The sequence below is a fragment of the Phacochoerus africanus genome, chromosome 14 (assembly GCF_016906955.1).
Source record: "Phacochoerus africanus isolate WHEZ1 chromosome 14, ROS_Pafr_v1, whole genome shotgun sequence".
NCBI lineage: Eukaryota > Metazoa > Chordata > Mammalia > Artiodactyla > Suidae > Phacochoerus > Phacochoerus africanus.
In genome coordinates, this window is record NC_062557.1 from 59,401,855 (window position 1) to 59,425,914 (window position 24,060).

Genomic DNA, 24,060 nt, shown 5'->3' on the forward strand with positions numbered 1-24,060 from the left:
AAACACCACCCGTCAGGACCTCGCCCTCCCCCGCCCAGACCCGGTGATTCGACGTTCCCCCGCTTCACGACTGAGGACCCCTGGAGGGTACCAAGCTCAACGATGTGGAAAGCGATAAAAGCGACTTTTACAAAACGTCCCCTTGTGAGAATGTGGCGTAAGGCAGCAGTGCAGATAAAGCCTCTGCAGCCACACTTCAAAGGGACAGCGGAGAGCTGGAATGCGGCAGGGTTTGCCTGGGGGGCCCCTCCCTCTACCCCCCCGGGGGTTCCTCCAGCTCCAGAGGTCACAGCAAGGGGACCCGGGGCTTCCATTTACCTGGGAGATGAGGGTGTCACAAGCAGAGGACAAGCCAAACCCCACGGAGACACCCGTAACGTTGATCACCTGGAAACAAGCACAGGGAGGGGCCAGACAGTCAGCGGAGGCGGGAGGCAGCTCTCGGTCCGCCCGATCAGAGCCCGGTGCGGCCAGCGCGTCCGCCCTGCCATCTGCCTGGGGCCCCTGTGCAGACAGACCCCCTCGGACCCCAAATTTGAGGGCAGGCAGGTGCCCAGAGGAATGGACATGCCAAGCCAGGGGTTATCAACCGCCTTCTTCTCTCTTAAGCCTTTGGGCTTGTGCTCCTGGTTTCAGAGGAACGTGAGTCCTTCTCAAGGGGACTGCGGATGGCACAGAGGAGTCCGGGTAGGTCCACCTGCCGGAGACCGAGCACCACCCAGATCATGTCCTGAGGACTCTGGGAGCACAGAGGCAAGTCTCAGGGTCAAGGCTACTGCCCGAGGCCTTTCAGGGTCAACAGCAAAGCCCCGGGGCCCCCCGGCAGCACCCCCAAAGCAGGAAGTGGCAAGTCAGGACAGCTGGCGCTCCGCCTGCCCCCACCTGCCGCCTCCCCCAGGGACCACGGCCAAGGCCGGCCCAGCCCACGCGCACCAGCTTCCCTGCACCTCCTTAGCCAAGAGGATCTGCGGGAGGCTTGCCGAGTCCCCTCCAAATTCCCAAACATCAGAACCAAATGGGGTAGTGACACCCAGCTTGTCCATGCTGCCCTGAAAGCGACACCATCTGTGGATACCTGGGGACTGCTTCGGCGCGGTCTTGCCTGGCTCACAGGTGGTAAACCTAAAGGCCCGAGGGACCGGGCGGGTGAGGCAGACGTGCGCCTCCCGGGGGTCTCAGGGAGGCCCAGGATGGGACCCCCACCCGCAGAAAGCCATCGAACCCCCTCCCCTAGAAACACCCAGCTGGCTGAACCAAACGAGCTGGCAGGGCCCTCTGGCCGGCCAACCCCAGCCAAGGTCAGAGACCGCTCTCTCGGGTGGTGGGGCCACATCTGGAGAGCAGAGGGGACGTGGGGGTCCCTCCTGACTTTGGGTTTGGACGCCAGGACCAGGGTTTCCTCTTCCAGTTGCATCTCAGGGCAGCAGACACACTGGTGTGTGGGGGGGGGCTCCTCCTGGTGAGATCAGACCTCAGCCCCCTCGCGATGCCTGCCTCCCAGAAGTGGGGCCGAGGGCGGGAGCCAGAGCTCCATGAGTGACAAATCAGCTGGTGTTGCGGGCAGAACCCCGGCCCTCCAGATGTCCCCCAACTCCGGACCCTGGCACCTGGGCACAGCCAGGTCACCTGGCCAGGGAAACTTAGGCTACAGATGACATAAGGTGGCAGCTCTGCCCACACCTGGATCTCAGCCCAGCGAAGCCCCACCCCACTCAGCACTGCTAAGATGTTTGTCTTGTGTGAAGCCCCTAAGTGGGGGCGGTGGGGTGACAGCAAAAGAGCAAACGGACAGGCAGGCAGGCCTCCCACCTTGGAGCCAGAAAGCCCCACACGTACCGCAATCGCCAGCGTGACCGCGTCCAATTCCAGCTTCCCCAGGTGCCCACAGAACACGGAGCTCACGAAACTGATGAGAAAAACCATCAGCTGGGCCAGGAACTGGGAAGAGACAGGAAACCAGAAGCTGCAGGCGAGGGCCAACACTATGGGGGTGGGGGGTGGGGATCCCGGGCACCCCCCACCCTCCCCGAGTCAGCCCCCCAGAGAGGAGAGAGAGGAACCCGCCCCCTCCTGAGCCTCTCCCCACTCCTGTAGGCAAGGAGCTGTTTCTGGGGGCGCTTCTTGAAAACGACTTGAGTTCCTTGGCTGCCGCCACCAGAATCACGTCTCTAAGACCCTGTGCTGGCCTTGGAAATTTCTTTTCCACTCTAGAGTCTCAGCCACAGACTTCGTGTGTATTTCCTCTGAAACTGCCGCCTCCTGGGAAGGGCCCCGAGCTCGGAGATCCCGGCTGAAGGCGGCGGAACACAGCCTCGACAGCCAGCAAGACCGTCCAGAGCGAGGGGGAACGGAGGCGGAACGGAGGGCACATGATCATGAGGCCGGGGGCCGGGGGGCTTGCAGACTCCGGGTGAGGCCGAGCAGCCTGGATGCTTGGATTCGGTGAGGCCTCAGACATGCGGGCAAATGCAGCTTCTGGAACCCTGAGCCAATCTCGCTCACTTTCCAGGACCTTGGAGCTTCACCTTTAGGCCCGTATCTTGCTGCCTTAGGTTCATTTAAAACGACCTCCCACAGTCTGTGGGCTAGGGGCTTTCCTGCGAAAGCCCCTCTCTCCTGGGAGCCTCTGTGGCCCAAGAGGGGCCTCCTCTGACTCTGACCACCCACGCTGCCCGGGAGACAGAATCGAGGCCCAAGGATGCCTGTCCGGCCCGCGAGCCCCGTTCAAAGCTGACCGCTAGGCTCCAGCGGGCACTGCTGCCTCTCAGTCCCCCAGGGCAGGCGCCTCTGCTCTGAGCCCAGAGAGGTTCCCAGGGGTCCTCATCCCACCGCCACCGGCCACCCCGCACCTGCCCACGCAGCAGTCACCCCAAGTCGCCACATGGGGACCAGATCTGGCCCTGCCCAGGGCAGTTCAGGTGACTGCCCGCTTCCTCCCACTGCATCTGGGAAGAGGCGGCTGCTGCTGGGCCCAGATCTTCAAACCCTGGAAGGCCCGCTCCTACCCGTGGGGCTGGGGGAGGGGGGGGGTGCATACCTCTCCTTATCAACCTCCCGCTGTGCCCCGGGGGCCTTCTGCCCTCCCCACTCGCTTCCCAGAGAAAAAACTACCCAGAACAAAAGGCAGAAGATGGGGGACAAAGACAAGCTGGGGGTCAGGGTGTAAAGAAAAAGCTTTTGGTGTGAGCCACCCAGTTCTGTAGAACCCAAAGCCAGAGCGGTGCCCCCCCACCCGGCGCTCCCCGTAGGCCTGAACCCAGGACCGGCCACAATTTAGGTACTGTTACCACCTGGCAGATATTCTGTGGTTTCATTGAGTGGAATCGGCGTCTCTTTGTGAAATATATCACTTTAAAGGTCGCGGGGCCCTTAGTGGGTAAACTTAGCATCATTTTCAAATCGTTCCAGGTTGTTGTTTGGTTTTTGGTTTTGGGGGGGGGGGTTGTTTGTTTGTTTTCTTTTTTAGGGCCACACCAAGGTATATGGAAGTTCCCAAGCTCAGGATCGAATCAGAGCTGCAGCTGCTGGCCTACACCACAGCCGCAGCAACACTGGATCCTTAACCCACTGAGCGGGGCCGGGGATCGAACCCTCAACCTCATGGTTCCTAGTCGGATTCGTTTCCGCTGCGCCACAAATGGGAACTCCCGCCCCGGGTTGTTTTTAAGCCTCTACATGCAAAGACAACTGCAAACTGCTGTTGTAGATCTGTTCTCCCCACCTCCGTGCAACCCTTACGTCCAGAACTCAGCCCCTGTCCCCCAGGGGGCCACCTGACGGTGGCTTTTGTTCCCGTCTGGCACAGCCAGGCCTCTGGGCCATTTCCCAGGTCTTGCTTTTACACACCTGCTGTGGGGAACATCCTCTGACTTGGGTGGAGACAGGCATTTTCTCAGGGCGAGTGCCCTGTGCAAGGGTGCAAAGAGCAAGCTCCCTCAGACCAGAAGCCAGGAAGTCTGGCTGAGTTGGGTTTTTCTTCTCCGTCGCTGCTGGACACAGCCCTCCCTGAGCCCCGTCTCGGGGAACCCGGCCCAGGGCTCATGTTTGTTCACCACACACTTGTTCTCAGGTCCTGGTTTCAGGCCTCCGGGGGTTGGCGGGGGGAGGCACCTGAGGGTCACCTGCCCACCCCCATCTCAAGAGATGGATGGGGGATGCAGTGGGGCTGAAGATCTGCCTTTCAACATATTCCCCCCCCCAAAACACACACCCAATCAAGAGGCAGCGTCACAGACCAGACCATTCAGCACCACCCCATCCACACCTGCCACTGTGCCCGGAGAATTAACCCATCGGCACGCAGGTCTGCTCCCCTCGCATCTCAAGGGCCGCTGTTGGGGGCTCAGAGGGAGTGAAGGGGGCCAGAGGGGCAGCCAGGCGGACTGCGCGCCCGTCTCTTCCTCTGGTCACAGACGCCCTGCTCACGTTTGGCCATGCAGCCATGAACAAAAGTCTTACCCCGGGGCAGCTTTGGAAGGGTGCTATCCGGGGCCAGATGCCAGAGGGGCAAGGGGTGCCCCCCCACCCCGCTGTGCTATACAGACTCAGTTCCCGAGGGGCCCACCCACCCGCGGTCCCAGGGATGCGGGAAGGCCAGCACTGGCAGGGCTGCCAGGTCATCAGAGGCACAAGCCCAGGACAAGGACCGGCGGGCAGGCTGAACAGCCGGCCCTGAGGCACGCAGCTAGTTCGTGGGTGCAGCTAGGACCCACCACCTGACTCTCCGCCCAGAACCACCAGCGTCTGTGGGCACAGAGTCCACGCCAGGCACGGGGGTACGGACATGGCAAGACGAACACACGTGGTCATCCCCGCCCCAGGAAGCGCACAGCGCCGCAGGAGAGGTGGTCGCATGGGATGGGCCTTACAAAGGACACAGGGGCTGTGACAGCAAGCTGAGGTGTCACAGTAGGTTCTGGAGGAAATGCAGGTCCGCTGGAACCTGACGGCGAACAGGGGGGTGAAGACAAAGCGGCCTGGCCATCTGGGAGAACGTTCCGGGCAGAAGGAACAGAGAACAAGGCGGGGGGCGGGGGGCAGGGACCACACTCTAGGGCCTCACAGGACCGGGAAAGGCAGTGACAGCTCATTTGATAGGGGCGTCTGGTGGCTCCACGTGGGGCGTTTTGGCAGCCGGACTGGAGAGAAGAGAAGCCAGCTGGGGGCTGGGAGCAGGCAGTGGGCTGCGGGGAGGAGGCCACAGAGGCGGTCGGGGGAGGAGGCAGGGGGGGCCGGGACCACACCCACGCCCACCCAGGTCTCCCCTGCCCACTGGCCCCATCCCTGAATACCCCTCGGCCTCACATCCGTCGCCCTGCGACTCGCCTCCCAGATGGACCGTCTCCTCCTTTCAGGCCCTGTCACTTTCTGCCCAGACTCTCTCTGCCTCGAGCAACCAAATCCTATATAATGTCACTAAGCGCTGCCTGATAATTATCTCCTGCTGCCTACAGGATAAAAGTCAGACCATCAGCCGGCAGGAAGTGCATCCCGAATGCAGCGGACCAGTCTCGCCAGAAACCCTGCACCCGGCTGGTCTCTCCCTGCAGTCCTGGAGCCCCCAAGCTCTCTCCGGGTTCCAGGCACTCCTTTCTCCAAGATGGAAATAAGGGCCCCTGTCCTCGCCCAGGCTACGCCACCTCCCCCGTATCCCCACCTCTCCCGTATCCTCCCCAAGGCTGTGCTCAGCCCAGGCCCCCTGGGGAGTGAATCAATCCCTCTTGGGGACTATTTTCACGACTGACAGTTCAGTCTGGCCGAGAGAGGCTAACGACAAAGAGGACGCAAGATGCAAATGCCTGGGGCTAGATGACTGCAGCGAAGGCACAGTGGCCGCTAAGCTTTCTGCTGGTCCAGGGAGGATGTGCCCCAGCCTCTGAGCAGAAGCGCTTGGCTCATTTCATTCCTTCCTCCCTGTCGGGCATTAATCTCGCTTTCCAGCCCTCACGGCGAGCTCCCGGGGAGAGAGAAAGTCCAAAGGCCTCAGCCTGAATCCTCCCTCGGATCCCCAGGGGGTCAGGGTCAATATGAGAGGCTTGGAAGGGAGCGTGGGAAGGGGAAGCCCCAGAGAGGAGACCCCAGAGCATCACGCCCCTAACTGACAGTGGAGCCTTGGCGAGCAGAGCAGGGGCCACAGCACCGGCAATGTAGGGTACCTCTCCCCGCCCTCGTGCCCCCAGAAACGGAAAACCCACAGCAGAGGGTTACAGAGATGGAGACAGAGCAGGAGGCGGCCCCGGCACAACCCACAAGAGACTCAGCAGGTGCCACAGCTGTCCGGTCTCACTGGGTAAAGCGGTCCCTCGGAAACGAGCCCTTAGAGGGCCGGAAAGAACATGGCCCAGTTCTCTCTCAGACCATCTCAAACTATCTCAGACACTCTTCCTTTGGTTTGTCTTGGTTTTCTGCTTTTCCTGGAGGAATCTATGCTGCACGTGTAATTAACACATGGACACACATATACACACATAAAGGGGGGGGGGGCGGCACTGTCAGCCTCGTGTGGTCCCCCTGGAGACCACAAGGTCCCCTCCATCAAGGGGACCAGGTGATGGCGGGGGGGACAGTAGGGACAAGAGGCCTGCCCTGGGAGGGGCTGGGTCTCAAAACACTGCCTGGCTTACTCATTCATTCTTCGGTTCCAGCAGAGCGGCGCAGTCTGGGCAGAGGTCTCTCTCACAGCAGCTCTGCAGGAGCGCGTTGGGCAAAGCACGTCTTATTACCCTGGTTTTGTGGATGCCGAGCGGAGGCTGGACAAGGTTCACACAGCTGTTTCCGAACCGCCCCCCGGGAGCTCAAAGCAGGGAGCTGGGCCCCACGCGGTGACATTCGTAACCAGGTGTTCCTTTGTTGGTAGGAGCACTGCCCCGACGGCTCCGGCGACACGGGTCTTCATGCCACTGCTTTGTCCCTGGCCCTGTCCTTGCGCCCGTGCACAGCACAGAGGGCCTCTCAGGGTCCCACGGCAGCAGGGTCCCCATGCCTGGTCATGCCCACCAGCCTCAGCCTCTGCAGGTGCAAAATGCCCTCCCGTGCCCAAAGGCTCATTCTTGCCTTCAAACCACACCGGATTCCTCACGTTCAGCTAAAGGGCTCCTTCTATCCCCTGGACACGAAAAGCACCCCAACTGGCAGAACAGGGAAGGGATTATATGTTTTGTGGTTCTTGTGGTTTTGAAAACCCACATTACTTGTGAACAGATAACACAGAAAGAGCCCTAAACTAGTGATAAGACAAAAACCTCCACCCCAAAGAGAACCACATCAAAACTCTTTTGAACACAATAATGGGGTCGGGGGAGGGGAGTCGTTCCCTTCGTGGCTCAGCTGTTAACGAACCTGACTAGGATCCATGAGGATCCGGGTTCGATCCCTGGCCTCGCTCAGTGGGTTAAGGATCCGGCATTGCCGTGAGCTGTGGTGTGGGTCGCAGGCGCGGCTTGGATCTGGTGTTGCTGTGGCTGCAGTGTAGGCCGGCAGCTACAGCTCCAATTTGACCCCTAGCCTGGGAACCTCCATAGGCCGCGCTGGAGTGCAGCCCTAAAATAGCGGGGAAAAAAAAAAAAAAAGAAAAGAAAGAAAAAGAAAAAAAGGGGGGGGGGGGGAGCGTGGGACGGAATGCCTCGTGCTCAGGCTGGCTCTAGAAAACTCCGAAGAAACCGTTCTGGGGACGTGAATCTGAGACAGGCCATCCACCGCCCTCCTCCTGCCCCCAGCGACTCCGCAGACCTGAGCTCCGGGACTCGACTGCTAGTTTTTCCGTGTTTTCAAGTTTTCCAGGGTTTTGCGTTTCCGGTGGCTTCTGTCCGCTTCGCGGGAACCGTCACCCGGAGAAGGTGCCGGGGCGGGAGCCTGGAGGTGGCCGGTCCCTGCGCTCCAGCTGTGCACGCGGAGGCTCAGGGACCGCCCGCCTCTGGGCTCCGGGGACCGTGGCCCGCGCCCGCCCGCCCGCCCGCCGGCCCGCTCTGCGCCCCCCGATCCCCGGCCCCCGGCCGAGGTCCCCTACTCACCGCGGGGCCCGCCAGGAACAGGAGCGCCCGCAGCTCCCGGCGGAGGGCGGCCGACGGCAGGCTGCAAAGCGCACGGCGCTCGGGGCCGGGCGCCGGGCCTCCCCGCCCGGGCGCGGACGTCTCCTCGGCCGCCTCCATGTGCGCAGGCGGCCGCGTGGAAGGCAGGGCCTCCGCGCTCCAGTCCCCGCCCCGGGTCGCCCGCCGCCCGCGACCTTGGGCCCCCGCGGCACCGCCGCAACGCCCGGGCCGCCCGCGCCGCTCGCCGAGGCCCGCCGACCTCCGGCCTCGGAGGCAAAGTCCCGAAGCTCTGGAAAGAGGCGGAAAGCGTCGCGCGGGGGCTGGGTCCTCGGAGCCTTAGGCGCCGGGCTCGTCGGCTCTGCGCCTCCCCCCGGGGCTCAGGGGCTGCAAGTGCGCGGGGGAAGCCCTGCGGCCAAGGGCGCTGGCTGGGCGCACGGCCGGCCGGCGCCGACACACCCCTTGGCTCCGAGGGCGCGCGCCCCGCACGCAGCCTTGGAGACGGCCTCGGAATGTGTGTACCCCTCTTCTCCCACGAAGGAACGTCGACTCTCCCGGGAGGGAGCAGCAAGGCCGCATTTCCAAGGGCGGCGGTTCACGGTTGCTCATCTTGGGTTGTTTATCCATCAGCCCGATGGGGAGCACAGGAGGCTGTGCGCGGTCAGCAAACGTGCGAGACACCTGCCGCGTCCCACCCCCACCCCCACCCCCACCCCGAGAGTGCGGGCAACGTGCTGGCCCCTTAGAGTCTCAGCTTTCCCACCTGTACACTCGAAATCGTATCTACACCCGCCCGCTGTGGTGAGGATTCAGTGAGACGGTACAGGTGGACCACGTGCTCTCAGCCTGGTGCCCAATATCTGTCTAACAAATGGTGGGTTACCGGCGCAAGGAATATTTCAGTAACCCTCAAAGTTCCTTCTCTTGTAAGGGACCCAACATTAGCAAAGAAACAGGAAGGCATAAATCTGGGGAGCCTCACATAACCCACAAGCTTGGCTTCGGGGACTTTAAACCAGGTCCTGAGTGTCCAGCTCCCTCCCCTGCCCTCCTCTCCCGTATCCTCTGTTTTCTCCTCACCCGTTCTTTCTCTGTAGGCAGCTTCTCTTTGCTTGTTCAGGAGGGCCTCCCCCAACCCTCACCCCATCTTTCCCACCCTGTAATACAGATAATAAGATTCTCCCCGCTTCTCCTTAGTTCCAAACAAAAAACAGGGAGAAAAATTGGCTGGCTCTGGAGTTCCCGTCGTGGCGCAGTGGTTAACGAATCCGACTAGGAACCATGAGGTTGCAGGTTCGGTCCCTGCCCTTGCTCAGTGGATTAACGATCTGGCGTTGCCGTGAGCTGTGGTGTAGGTTGCAGACGCAGCTCGGATCCCAAGTTGCTGTGGCTCTGGCGTAGGCCGGTGGCTACAGCTCCGATTGGACCCCTAGCCTGGGAACCTCCATATGCCACGGGAGCAGCCCAAGAAATAGCAAAAAAAAAAAAAAATTGGCTGGCTCTGTGTAGGTTTCCTGCCCACCTTCGGAACAGTCAGGGAAATAGCCCCAGACCTTGTGTTCAGCTCTGTACCAGAAGGGCTGGGTGTCTGTCACCGGGAATCATGCCACCAGAACTACACATAGGATCCCGACAGACAGAAATCCTGGGATGTACCCTAGATCTCCAATCGCTGCTCCTCGCTAATCCTCTCCTGGAGTGCCAGCCAACGCAATAAGACATGAAAGCGAAATGTCACGCGTACACAGTGAGAAAGAAGAGACCAAAGCCGTGCTCACAGTTGTAATTCCAGACAATCTCCAAAGAAATTACACGGGGAAAAGAGCTCACAGGATTACCTAAAGGGGTTTCATCACGTTGCTACACCTAAGTCCTCCAATCGATACTATCAGCCCTCTGGACTGGTGATACCATATACAAGAATAGTGGAAGGAGAAACCGCTTTCACAACAGCCGCAGATAAACACCCCTGCCGTCACATGGCCTCCTTGTGTGTCTGCTTTGGTGTCCCTGTTTTCTCTTCCTATAAGGACACCAAGCATTGGATCTGACCCACCAACCCATGCGACCTCACCTTAACCTCATCACATCTGCAAAGACCCTGCTTCCAAATAAGGTCACATGCTGAGGCTCCAGGTGGACGTGGATTTGGGGAAGGGGACCCTATTCAACTGAGGACCTTTGACATGATGTAATAAAGACGGTACTTTGACCCGCCGAGGTCCTTCCTTCCCCAAAACCTCCCCGCCCCCTGTCTAATCATAGGGAAAATATCAGAATCAGGCAGGAGTTCCTGCCATGGCTCAGCAGTAACGAACCCGACTAGTATCCATTCGGAAGCGGGTTCAATCCTTGGCCTCACTTAGTGGGTTAAGGATCCAGCATTGCTGCGAGCTGTGGTGTGGGTCACAGATGCGGCTTGGATCCCGTGTTGCTGTGGCCGTGGTGAAGGGAACTTCCCTATGCCAAAGGTGCTGCCCTAAAAAGACAAAAAAAAAAAAAAAGAAGAAGATAAAGAAGAAAAAGAAAAACATGAGGCAAATCCCAATTGAAGCACATTCTGTACAAACACCTGACCGGTACCCCTCAAAACTGCCAAGGTCAGCAAAACCAAGGACACGGTGAGAAACTGTCACAGCCAAGAGCAGCCTAAGGAGACAGGAGGACAAAAGGAAACGTGGAGCCTGAGTCGATCTGGGGACAGAAAAGGGACCTTAGGCAAGAACTAAGGAAATGCGATCGAAGCAGGGACCTCAGTCGGTAATGGTACATTAGTGGCAGTTCAGCGCCTGGAAGTTACTGTTTAGCAAGAACCGGAGCACCCCCTCCAAGTGCAGGCAAATGGCTAGAAAAGGCCCTCCAGGGAGTCACATGTGATGGCAGCAAAGCCAGCGGAACAGGCTGGGGGCGTGAGGAACGCTTTTCCACCTGCAAAGCAACTCCTGGGGCTTGTACGTGTCTTCTGGGGCTTACTCTGCATAGGGAACAGCATGCATACGAAACTGTTCGCCGGTCTGTGTGCTGGGATGTTCTTCAGTTTTCAGCCACTGGATTAAAAGAATCAAAGCAAAACGCACTCCAGCCAGAGCACAGGCATTTCTGTGCTGGGGCGGATCCTCAAAACTGCTGGAGAAGAATCTTAATGTGAAATATATGTGATATCCATTTATGAATTTGAGAAAATATTTTAATTAGAAACACATACATGATTTTTTTTTTTTTTGGCCGCACCTGCAGCATGCAGAAGGTCCCAGGCCAGGGATCAAACCTGAGCCCCAGCCGTGAGCTGAGCCCCAGCCGTGACAAGGTCAAATCCTTAACCACTAGGCCACCAGGGAACTCCTAGAAGTACATGATCTTGAAGAGACCAGTCTTTTGCAATGAATAGATTGGGGTTTAGTCCCCTCCAAAACAATTCACACTTTAAAAATTCTTAATAGTGATTATAAGTGCCTGTGAGAGTGTAAACAGGCAGAGATGCAGAAAAAAACTTTTTCAGAGAAGGTAGTGGGGAGAGAGTTCTGTTGGCTGATAATTAGTTTTGTTTTGTTTTTCACTTTGGCCACCCCGTGGCATACAGAGCTCCCAGGCCAGGGATCAGATCCCAGCCGCAGTCTCAGCATAGGCCGCAGCTTCAGCAACACTGGATCCTTACCCCAACTGCACCAGGCCGGGGATCGAATCCGGGTCCCTGCACTCCCAAGGTTGCCCCCAGTCCCGTTGCACCACAGCGAGAGCTCCCCAATAATTAGTTTTAAACCAATATACAGTTAGCCTAAGACCAGACATTTAGACCAAGGGAAGAGCAGGCAGCCAAGAAGGCGGTCTTGCCCAGGGACCCTGTCCCACGTGAGACTGTCGTGGATGTGACAGGCACTGGACTCCACGGAGAAGGGAAGGGTGACCTCATCTGGGGCTGGGGAACAGCCTGCTCAGCTTGCAGCTGTTGGGGTTTGACTGACCTTGCATTTTATCTGCAGATTTATTCGGAAAGAATGCGCCTCATTAAAACACTGACTCTTGGGAGTTCCTGCTGTTAAGAACCTGCCTGGTATCTATGAGGAGGGGGGTTTGTTCCCTGGCCGGGCTTGGTGGGTTAAAGGCTCCGGCATGGCCAAGAGCTGCACTGTAGGTCGCAGACGTGGCTCAGATCCCGCATTGCTGTGGCTGCGGTGGAGGCGGGCAGCTGGCAGCTCTGATGCGACCCCTCATCTGGGAACTTCCATACGCTATGGGTTCAGCCCTAAAGAAGCAAAAACCAAAACAAGACAAAACCGGCAACAACCAAAAGAACCACTCACTCTTCAAGTCCAATCAGCTCGATTCGCCTCCTCTGCAATTTGCTGATTTTACTAAGGAGTTTTGATAAGCAGTCATTATCACATTCATATGTGGCTCTTAACTTGCTACGAGATTTTTAAAAACTTATTTATTAATTTGGCCTCCCTGAAGCATAGGGAGTTCCCGGGCCAGGGATCAGATCCAAGCCACAACTGTTATCTAAGTAAGCGCCAGCTGTAGAGATGGCACCAATTCTGCTGTGCCACAGGGGAAACTCCGCATTTTTTAAAAAATTTTTTGGGCTAAGAGATTTTTTTTTTAAATTATGTATTGAAGTTGACTTTTATCATACTTTTTTTTTTTTTTTGCAGCATCCTTTCTTTTAGGGCAGGAAGTGCACGGTCACTTTCCTAACCTGTAACCGCCACTGATTCCTGGAATAAACCCCCCTGAGTCGGGGAGAAAGACATTGTGCTGGACCCTTGGAGGTTCTCTGGCTGATCTAAGAGTTAAACTGACATGAGACAGATGACCAGGAGTTTAAGAGCCTGTACACATGGGAGAGACCCAGGAAAACTGAGCAAGTCACCCAAGGACCAAAGCCCTTACCTGAAATTCCATCCTCCACTAAAGACACAAGAGGGTGTGAAGGGTGGGAAGTTAGTTATGGGGGGGGGGGACCCAGAAAAGCCATCTCCCCTTCAGTAAGGCTTGGGCAAGAGTGGCAGCCTGTAAGCATTTTTTACCAATCCTTCTGAATTATTAAAAAAAAGTCAGAGTTCCCTGGTGGCTCAGTGGCTTAAGGACCTGGCTTTGTCGCTGCTGTGGCTTGGGTCACTGCTGTGATGCAGGTTCGATCCCTGGCCCAGGAACTTGTACGTGCCATGGCTGTGGCCAAAAAAAGAAAAAAAAAATCATTGTAGCTCAACATACATGAATCAAAGTGTGGAGAGCATGGGCCCGGAGTTTGATGAATTTCTACAGCGCGGACGCACCTGTGCAACGGTACCCAGACCATTCCCTCCGCCAAAGCCCCTGTGGCCTGTCAGTAATCTCCCCAATAAGAGCCTGGTCTCGGCTTTCAGCTGCACAGTGGTGGGCTGAACGGTGGCCTTCCACCAGACAGAGCCAGGCCCCGGTCTCCAGAACAGGGGACGGTCAGCTTATTTGGAAACGAAGGCTTTGTAGATGTAATTAAGAATCTGGAGGGGAGACCGTTCTGGGTCCGCTGGGTGAGGCCCAAGTCCAGTGACAAGTCTGTGCAGGGACAGAGGAGGGGAAGGCACGGATGCAGAGCAGAAGGCCCTGTGCAGTGGAGGCCGAGACTGGAGGGAGGTGGCCATGAGCTACGGGCAGCCCAAGGCCATGGGGAGCCCCTGGCCATGGGCAGCCCAGAGCCCCAGCAGCGGGAAAAGGCAGTGATGGTCTCAGAGAGGGCAGCCATAAGTTCACTCTGACTTCGGACTCCTGGTTTCCAGACTATAAGAGAATGGACTTGTTTGTTTGTTTGTTTGTTTGTCTTTTGTCTTTTTAGGGCCACACCCGCGGCATATGGAGGTTCCCAGGCCAGAGGTCGAATCAGAGCCATAGCTGCCGGCCTCCACCAGATCTGAGCCGCATCTGCGACCTACACCCCAGCTCATGGCGACGCTGATCCTTAATCCACTGAGCGAGGCCAGGGATGGAACCTGCATCTTCATGGATAATAGCGGGATTCGTTAACCACTGTGAACTTCTTTTATTCAAAGACGTCAAGGAGCTCCCGTAGTGACCCAGTGGTTAACAAATCGGACTAGGAACCATGAGGTTGTGGGTTCGATCCCTGGCCTCACTCAGTGCGTTAAGGATCCGGCGTGGCCGTGAGCTGGAGTGTAGGTCGCAGACGTGGCTCGGATCCCACGTTGCTGTGGCTCTGGCGTAGGCTGGTGGCTACAGCTCCAATTCGACCCCTAGCCTGGGAATCTCCATATGCCGCAGGAGCAGCCCTAGAAAAGGCAGAAAGACCAAAAAAAAAAAAAAAAACCACCACCAACAACAAAGTCATCAAGGTTGTGGCAATTTGCTACAACAGCCCTAGGAAACCAAGATAAGCATAGATTTGGTTTCCCGTTTTCTACTTATGCCAACAGGATTTACAGAGCACACGTGTTTGGGGTCTGACTTCTTTCTCCCCTTGTTATCTCAATGCAGGGGTTCGTCTGCCTCGATCGACACGTGGTTGCAGGTTGTTCATCGATCACGACTGTTCTACCTAATTGTGATGATACCACATAACCCGCCGCACAGACACACCCACTGGCAGTGCAGCAAATGTCCATTTGCTAATAAGGTTGGTCGTCGTTTCAGATATTTTTCGGCTGTTCGAGTGTATTCTTTTTAAAGTGCATTCACATCTTTTGCATCTTTCTCTATTAGATGAGCTACATGTTGCCTGTTTTTCTTATGGATTATAGGATGTCTTTATATATGCTGAGTACAAATCCTTTGCAGAATGTGTGTCTTACAAGAATGTACTACTAGTCTCTGAGTTGCAACCTACTCTCTTAATTTCTTTCAACGAACTTGTGATTTTAACGGCCAAGAATCCATGCCGAAGCAATCCTGAGGAAAAACCATCAGAGCTGGAGGCATAACCTTCTCAGACTTCGGATGATACTACAAAGCTACAGTCATCAAAACAGTGTGGTGTTGGCACGAAAAATGGTCACATGGGTCAATGGAACAGAATTCAGAGCCCAGATATAAACCTACACACCTACAGTCGATTAATTCACAACAAAGGAGGCGAGAACATACGACAGAGAAAAGACAGTCTCTTCAGCAAATGGGGCTGGGAAGGCTGGACGGCAGCATGTCAACCAATGACATTAGAACACACCCTCACACCACGCACAAAAATAAACTCCAAATGGCTTAAAGACCCAAATACAAAACATGACACCATAAAACTCCTAGAAGAGAACACAGGCAAAACACTCTCTGACGTCAACCGCATGAAGGTTTGCTTAGGTCAGTCTCCCTAGGCCATAGAAATAAAAGCAAAAATAAATAAATAAATGGGGAGTTCCCACAGTGGCTCAGTGGTAACCAATCTGACTAGTATCCATGAGGATGCAGGTTCGATCCCTGGCCTTGCTCAGTGGGTTGAAGAGCCTGCATTGCCATGAGCAGTGGTGTAGCATGCAGATGTGGCTTGGATCCTGCATGGCTGTGGCTGTGGTGTAGGCTGGCAGCTGCCGCTCCCATTCAACCCCTAGCCTGGGAACTTCCATATGCCACAGGTGTGGCCCTAAAAAGACTAAAATAAAAAAGTGAAAAATAAATGAGACCTAATCACACTTACACGCTTTTGCACAGCAAAGGGAAACCATAAACAGAATGAAAAGACAGCCTACAGAATGGGAAAAAATGTCTGCACATGATGCAACCGACAAGGGCTAATTTCCAAAATAGCCAAACAGCTCGTACATCTCACTAACAAAATCACGCAGCCCAATCCAAAAATGGGCAGAAGGCCTAAATAGGTGTTTCTTCAAAGATACACAGACGGCCAATAGGTCCATGCAAATATGCTCATCATTGCTAATTATTAGAGAAATACAAATCAAAACTACAATAAAGTATGACCTCACACCAGTTAGAACGGCTGCCATCAAAAGGTCTGCAGATAACAGGAAGTTCCCGCTGTGGCTCAGTGGTAACGAGCCCCACTAGTATCCATGAGGATGCAGGTTCCACCCCTGGCCTCGCTCAGTGGGCTAAAGGATCTGGCATGGCCGTGAGCTGTGGTGTAGGTCAGGGATGGACTCGGATCCCATGCTGCAGTGGCTGTGGGGTAGGCCAGCAGCTGCAGGTTGGATTCAACCCCTAGCCTGGGAACTTCCATACGCCACAGGTGCAGCCCTAAAAAGACCCAAAAAAGTCTACAAATAACAAATGCTGGGGAGGGGACAGAGAAAACCGAAGCCTCCTACACTGTTGGTGGGAATGTAAATTGGTGCAGCCACTATGGAACACAGTACGGAGGTTCCTTAAAAAGCTAAAAACAGAACTACCATATGATCCAGCAATCCCACTCCTGGGCCTATATCCAGAAAAGATCAAAAAGCTACATGCACCCTGATGTTCACAGCAGCCCTACTCACAATAGCCAAGACATGGAAGCAAAGGTCCATCCACGGATGAATGGATAAACAAGACGTGGTACAATTATACCATGGAATACTACTCAGCCGTAAAAAATGAAATAATACCATTTGTAGCAACATGGATGGACCTAGAGATGACCAGACAAAGTCAAGTAAGCCAAAGACAAATATCATACCATAGTATTTATATGTGCAATCTAAAAAATAGTACAAATGAACATATTTACAAAAAGAGACCCAGAAAACAAATTTACGGATACTGAAGGGGAAGGGTCGGAGGGATAAATGGGGCTGTGGGAATTAGCAGACGCACGGCACCATTTATAAAATTGATGGGTACCAAGGATTTCCCTACAGCACAGGGAACTAGATTCAAGATCTTATAATAAGCTACAATGGAATGGAATTAAAAATACAGGAGTTCCCGTTGTGGCGCAGTGGTTAACGAATCCAACTAGGAACCATGAGGTTGCAGGTTCGGTCCCTGCCCTTGCTCAGTGGGTTAACGATCCGGCGTTGCCGTGAGCTGTGGTGTAGGTTGCAGACGCGGCTCGGATCCCGCATTGCTGTGGCTCTGGCGTAGGCCGGTGGCTACAGCTCCGATTCGACCCCTAGCCTGGGAACCTCCATATGCCGCAGGAGCGGCCCAAGAAATAGCCACAACAACAACAACAACAAAAAAATATATATATATACATGCACATATATGTATAACTGAATCACTTTGCTGTACACCTGAAACTAACACAATATTGAATTTTTTTTTTAATAAAGGCCAAGAAGTTGCCTCCTTAGCGCAGTAGGCAGTGTGTCAGTCTTATTTCTAAAGAGTCCAAGGATCTATAGATTAAGGAAATTAAAGTCTACAACAGACGAAGGATTCGTTCTCATGAAACATAAATTCCACGCCCACTGCATCTTTAGCACGTGGTTAAAGAGAGCTGAGGGGGGCGGGCTTTTGCACCAGCCTGGGGGAAGACAGAAGAGGCTTAAGACACAGCATCCCCCAGCGGAGACAGAGTATCCCGTCCTCCATTCTGGAAAGTTCTGTGCAGCTAAGAATGGCAACTTGGAGTCCTCCGAGGGACTGTTTTTTGTAAGAATCACAAAGACTCAAATCTCAAGCGTCTCTGAGCCACGTGTGTGAGGTGTTGCCGAGGGCTCAGGGCTCCATCGGCCCCGAAAGGAAATCTAAGACATGGGGGCAGGGACCTTTCAGGACGTGGGGATTATCCGGGGGCAGTGCTGGAAGCATTTTCGATCCCTTAGCCCATCCGACTCTCTCCCCAGGAACATTAATCACACGACAAGGGCTTCTGGACTCTGGTGGCGGCGGGGGTGGGGGAGGGCTCCCTGCCACCAAACAACCCTTTGGCACCAGCTGGGGGACCTTCCACTCCACGGACACCGTCCACCCGGAGATGGTGTCCGAGCCCACAGGTTAGGGGTTCAGGCCCACGAGGCTGCCCCTCCTCCCTCGGACACCCATGGCCCGTCAGGCGGTCACCTGCGCTTCTGACCCACAGGCTACAGATTGGAATCTATGGATTGTAAATTCCAATAACCCCTTCTGGGGTCCAACCGGTTTGCTAGAGTGGCTCAGAGAACTCAGACAGTTTACACACTGCGCACCAGTTTATCATAAAAGTGAAACAGACCAGGACCCCGTGGTGCCCTCCTGGGAGCAAGTCCCCTCTGCGTCCCCTGTTCCTCGTTTGCAGGAAAGAGGCTTCACTCGCCTTCACTCAATCTGTTCAAGAGAGCAGATTCCAAGGGTTGCTGATCGGGGACAGGGACAGGGACAGGGTCCCGGTTCCTCCTCAAGGAATCTACGTCCTATTATCTTTGAGTTCTTCTGCCCCCAAGGCTGGTGGGCACTGCTTGGGAGCCCCGTGACCTCCCCACCAGCCAATCAGAAGAAAGCCACACACCTGCGCCCCTTGGCCCCGACTTTGCCTATAAAACCATCTACGAAAACCGTCGGGGACGTTGGGGTTTTGAGCGGGAGCCGCCCGCCTGCCCTGGCCCTCGCCCCGCGCGCCCCTCGCCCAGACCTGCAGCCACCCTTTCTCTGCGGCACAATTCCGACATCCCCGCTCGGCTGGCCTCCCTGTGTGTCGGCCACACAACCCTGTGTGTGGTGACAAAAGGAAAGAACTCAGGAACAGCCAGCGGGGAGGGCGGCACAGGGCGAGGGGCGGGAGAGGACACGGAGGGTCCGCGCCTCCTCCCACATCGCCACGTGGTCTGAGGACCACACTGCCAGCAGCAGGGCTGGAGGGAAGATTCCAGGGTTCACACTGGATATGGGCCATACAGTATCCAGGGTGTCCTCAGGGCATGGCCCTGAGACCAAGCGAAGTAGAAAAACAACACTGTCCACTGGCCAGCATCCCCACGAGACTCACGCCCATCAGAGACGCCCATCAGCTCCTACAACAAATTATCCCATTTGGTTCCAGGAAAGAAAGGAAGAAAAGAAGAAGGAAGGAAAGAAAAAAGGGAAAGAAAGAGGGAGGAACACAGGCAGGCAGGCAGGCAGGAACTGTTATTCCCTCTAATTATCATTCACAGATAAGAAAACTGAAGCCTGTACAGAAGCAACAAAATCCAACCAGGATTTGAACGGAAATATACCTAATGTCAGGACACACAGGTTTCATGCCACTTCAAAGCGTCTAAGACCACGCATCCCATAGCACCTTCAAAAAGCAGGGATCCAACCTGCATTCAATTCCCAACCATCACTATTTTTCAAAATTAAAAAACAATTAGGGGAGTTCCCACTGTGGCACAGCAGAAACGACTCCGACTAGAAACCATGAGGTTGCGGGTTCGATCCCTGGCCTCCCTCAGTGGGTTAAGGATCCGGCGTTGCCCTGAACTGTGGGGGTAGGTCGCAGACCCGGCTCGGATCCTGCTTGGCTGTGGCTGTGGTGGAGGCCGGCAGCTGCGGCTCCAATTCGACCCCTAGCCTGGGAACCTCCAGATGCCTCCGGTGCAGCCCTAAAAAGCAAACAAAAACAAAAACAATTAGGAATAATAAGGTCCTAATGTGAAGCCGTATAGCACAGGGGACTATACTCAGTATCCTGGGATAAACCATAATGAAAAAAAAAAATACTAAAAAGAATATATTTGTGCCAGAATGGCTTTGCTGTATAGCAGACATTAACGCAACATTGTAAATCCACTAAACTTTAATAAAAACAATTAGGTGGTTTTCAAATGTTTAATTAATTAATTAATTTATTTATTTATTGGTTTTCAAATATTTTAATTTCCCCACATTCAAACTGTGTTTACATGGCTTACTAAAAATGTAAATTGTTTCTGTGAAGATTTCTGAAGTGCCAAGAGGACATTTCAAATTACTGGATCAAAACTCAGTATATTTGTCTAGTTCGTATCAGCGCTGTGCTAATATTAATGATATTAATTCATCGGTTATTCATAATTACACTAATTAATTAGTAACATCAATCGCACAGAAAAATCAACACTTCAGGCCTCTGAGATCTCAGGAAATGAGACATTTGTACTAATGTCTTACAACCTGTATTTGTGTCTTTGTGGCCAGACCTATGGCAGAGTGTACGTAAATAAAGATTTTCAGCCTAAAAATATGTTACCATAAATGCATGGGGGGAGGGAATGGAACTACAAAGAGAAAAAGGAGACATGCAAAACATCTATTAAAGAGAAGCTCGTCCTTGTATTTTTAAATCCCTCCTAAGATCAACTCACGGTGGCGCTTATACCTTGCAGTTTATATTTAAAACAATGATGTAACGTTTTATTTTAACATGTTACTATTTCCGTCATGCCAGCCCTCGCAACGCTTACATAAGGGGTTAGGTGACCACTGGACAACATGCGAGGGTTACGCCGTTTTCCGGACATCCTTTGAAAGGCGCTCAGACAAAAAGGCTCAGCACGCACGTCTCACCTTAGAGGGAAAAGAGGTTCCGAATTCACGGTCCCGCTTTTGTTGGCTTTGCCTCTGGCGCCCTCTGCTGGCGAGCTGCGTTTCTGCGGCCTCTTGGTTCTGGTCCCCAGGGCGGTCAGGATCCCCGCCTGCGCGCCTCGCCGGAGCCAGGATGCCCGCGGCTGCCCAGGAGGAGGAACAGGTCAGGGATTTGAAGGACCCGTCCCCAGGGCCCAGAGTCACTGGGTCAGAGAGGCGGCAGAAGACGCCTAGGGCTGGACCTAGGCCATCTGCTCTTACTCATTCACCTAACAGGGGGTTCTAGCCTTGGAAATAGTACCGACGTTAAGAAGGTATGCGAACCACAGAGCCAGGCCCCGTTTGAAGCACTCTCGGCAAACTCACTCACTCAGTTCTTTTATTCGGAGGTACGTGAAGATCCAGGCCCTCCCACTCCAGGTGGTGACACTGACCTTTTCCTTTCTTTTTTTTTCTTTTGGTCTTTTTAGGGCCGCGCCCATGGCACAGGGAGGTTCCCAGACTAGGGGTCGAATTGGAGCCACAGCCGACACCGCAGCTACAGCCATGCAGGATCTGAGCCTGGTCTACGACGTACACCACGCCACAGCTCGCAGCAATGCCGGGTCCTTGGCCCACTGATCGAGGCCAGGGATTGAACCCGCAACCTCATGGTTCCTTAACCACTGAGCCACGATGGGAACGCCTGGCCGTTATTCTTCACAGAAGGAGGAGTGGTGCAAGGGGATCCGTGGTGCCTCTGAGCACTGGGATGCAGGTTTGATCCCCGGCCCAACACAGTGGGTTAAACAGCTGTGGCTCAGATCTGATCCCTGGCCCAGGGACTCCACAAGCCAAGAAGACAAAAAAAGAAAAGAGAGAGAGAGAAAAAACACACAGGCTGCTGAACTCTCTCAGCTTGGTGACTTGAACTCAGCCTACTGGGAGGCAGGTTCTGATGCCCAAGCTCTCACGGCACCTCCCTGCGGCCAAGGAGCAGGATGCAGCCTGCGTCCTCTTGAGAGTCCTGGCCCTGCAGCAGCATCAGCCTCAGCACACAGATCCTGCCCCGGGTCCTGGAAGGTGCAGTGCCCTGGGCTTTGCCACCCTGGAGCCTGCAGACCTGGGGGAGGCATGGCCCCAGCACTTGGGGACAGAAGGCCCAGGGATGGAGTCACTTGTCAGGAACTGTGAACCCTTGTCCGGGCTGCAGTTTCACTGATGTAGGGAGGCAGCTGGGGAATTCACACCCTTTGAGAGACTGAATATACATATGAATGACAGTCAGACCAATGTAAATAGACCTAGGAGTTCTCGGCATGGCTCAGAGGCAATGAACCCGACTGGTATCCATGAAGATGCGAGTTCTATCCCCGGCCTCACTCGGTGGGTTAAGGATCCAACTTTGCCTGCAGTTGTGTAGGTCACAGATGTGGCTGGGATCTGGTGTTGCTGTGGCTGTGGGACAGGCCAGCAACTACAGCTCCAATTCAACCCCTAGCCTGGGAACCTCCATCTGCTGCAGGTGTGGCCCTAAAAAGCAAAAATAAAAATAAATCAAATAAAATAGAACCCAACCCACACTCTGCAGTAACCAGCCCAGGAAACCAACCTGTCGTCTGCAACCACCAGTCCAGGAAGCAGGCTGCCGCCTCCAGCAACAATCCGGGAAGCTGAACAATAACGCCAATTACAATGACCCCCCATGTGTCCAAGCCATTTTTTTTTTCTTTGTCTCTTTGCCTTTTCAAGGGCATATGGAGGGTCCCAGGTTAGGGGTCCAATCGGAGCTGTAGCCACTGGCCTACACGACAGCCACAGCAACGCCAGATCCTTAACCCACTGAGCAAGGCCAGGCTTCAAACCTTCAACCTCACGGTTCCTAGTCGGATTCGCTAACCACTGAGCCATGACGGGAACTCCTCCAAGCCTTGATCAGTAACGGACAGCTTCCCTAATTTTTGTCCCTGCTTCCACCTCAGGACCTCAGAGAAAGGCAAACACGCCCCCTGACCCATCCCATGCACGCCCCATTTCCGATCAGCCTCCAGATTTCCAGGATAATGGCCTTCACCAGGGCCTCCCCAAGCCTCCACTCCGGCCCACAGACGCCTCCCCGCCTCCACCTGCCTCTGAGTGGCTGCCAAGTGCACATGCCGGAGGCCGAGCCCCCGCCCCAGGTCAATGTGAAGAGCCTTTGCTGGTCTCATGTCCACACCTTCTGCTTCCTTCCTGCCCTGTACCAGCCAGCTGGTTGGAAGCCAGACGGCAAGGGTCACGTGACCAGTGCACAGCGGTGTCACATGGGGGGGGGGTCATACACTGGGTCAGACACAGGGGCTATAAATGCAGACACACACGGGAGACCCAGGAGAGAAGCCGCATTGGAACAGGGTCAGGGACGATGGGTCACATCCACGACATACAGAAGTCACCCACGGGGTCCCACGGGGGCCTCCACCCATCCTCACACAAGCCACCACCAGGGCATCCCATCCCAGAGCCCTTAGACACCTCTGTCAGAGATTTTGTTCCAGAACCTTCTCTGCCTGACCCTTCAGGTGTCCTGGGTCCTTCAGCCCCTGACACTATTTATTGTCTGCCCTTCCCGCCAGCCCAACACCCTGCCCTCACAAACCATCCACAACCAAGTGTCCCTGCGAAGGTACGACATTCAGTGGCGTTAGGGACTGTTTGGGATTAGGTAACATACTCATATTGCGGCAAAAAATCAAAACATTATAAAAAAAATGCATGTGCAACGTTTGGTCCCATCTCTGCCCTCTTGCAAACGTATTCCTTCTAACTCGTCATTGGTGGATTTTATTAAAACAGTTTCTGTACCATTACTTTTGTATCTCGCTACCTTTCTGACTTCCTTTCTTTTTAATAAATTTCAGCTCTTTTAGGTTTTCTATGCAATCATATCTTCTGCAACTAATGAGAGTTTTATTTCCTCCTTTGCAATGTCTACACCTTGTTTTTTTTTTTCTTTTAGGGCCGCACTTGCAGCACCTGGAGGTTCCCAAGCTAGGGGTCGAGTTGGAGAGACAGCCGCCGGCCTGCACCACAGCCACAGCCACATGAGGTCAGAGCCACCACTGCGACCTACCCCACAGCTCACGGCAACGCCGGATCCTTCACCCACTGAGCGAGGCCAGGGATCGAACCTGCATCGTCACAGATCCTAGCCGGGATTGTTAACCGCTGAGCCTATACCTACACCTCCTTTTTAAAAACTGTCTAAGTGTCTTTGACCTATGGACTAACTTGGAATAGTTCTCAAATATCCTCATTTGAATAAGCTTATTATGTAACCGGAATGTGCTCAGCGAAAATGGCCTGAATAATACATACGCTTTGAAATTCGCTCTTTCCTTTATAGCCTAGAAGGCGATTGTGTTTTCCCACTGTTCCATGGGACGCGAGAGCATCACTCTCTAATTATCCTACGCAAAGTTCTGCGTCCGTCTGATCAACGTGGTTAATTAGTCAAATCTTCATATCATTACCTGTTCTGTTTGCATCATCAACCAATTAGCTCTGCTGCTTTGGAGATTACCCTACATTTTAACCCACTTCGTGGCCTCTGGTGAGTAAATATCTTCCCTTTAGGGTCAAACAACCAGAGAACACAGCACAGGGGAATTATATCCAGGAC

The 24,060-nt window shown here is 54.5% G+C and overlaps 1 protein-coding gene across 4 annotated transcripts in view; it reads right to left on the reverse strand.

Moving 5' to 3' along the window:
- Nucleotides 1–24,060, reverse strand: part of LOC125113773 (multidrug and toxin extrusion protein 1-like) — an 83,597-nt gene that overhangs the window by 25,687 nt on the left and 33,850 nt on the right. For 2 of the 4 annotated variants that reach the window (XM_047756696.1, XM_047756699.1), the window contains exons 1-3: nucleotides 8,010–8,182; nucleotides 1,837–1,938; nucleotides 319–387 (exon numbers count right to left, since the gene is read on the reverse strand). In XM_047756696.1, the coding sequence (XP_047612652.1) occupies nucleotides 319–387; nucleotides 1,837–1,938; nucleotides 8,010–8,147 (309 nt within the window). In that variant the 5' untranslated portion in view covers nucleotides 8,148–8,182. Of the gene's footprint in view, nucleotides 1–318; nucleotides 388–1,836; nucleotides 1,939–6,623; nucleotides 7,317–8,009; nucleotides 8,183–24,060 lie in introns of those variants that run through there. The other 2 variants (XM_047756698.1, XM_047756697.1) reach the window with 2 other exon arrangements.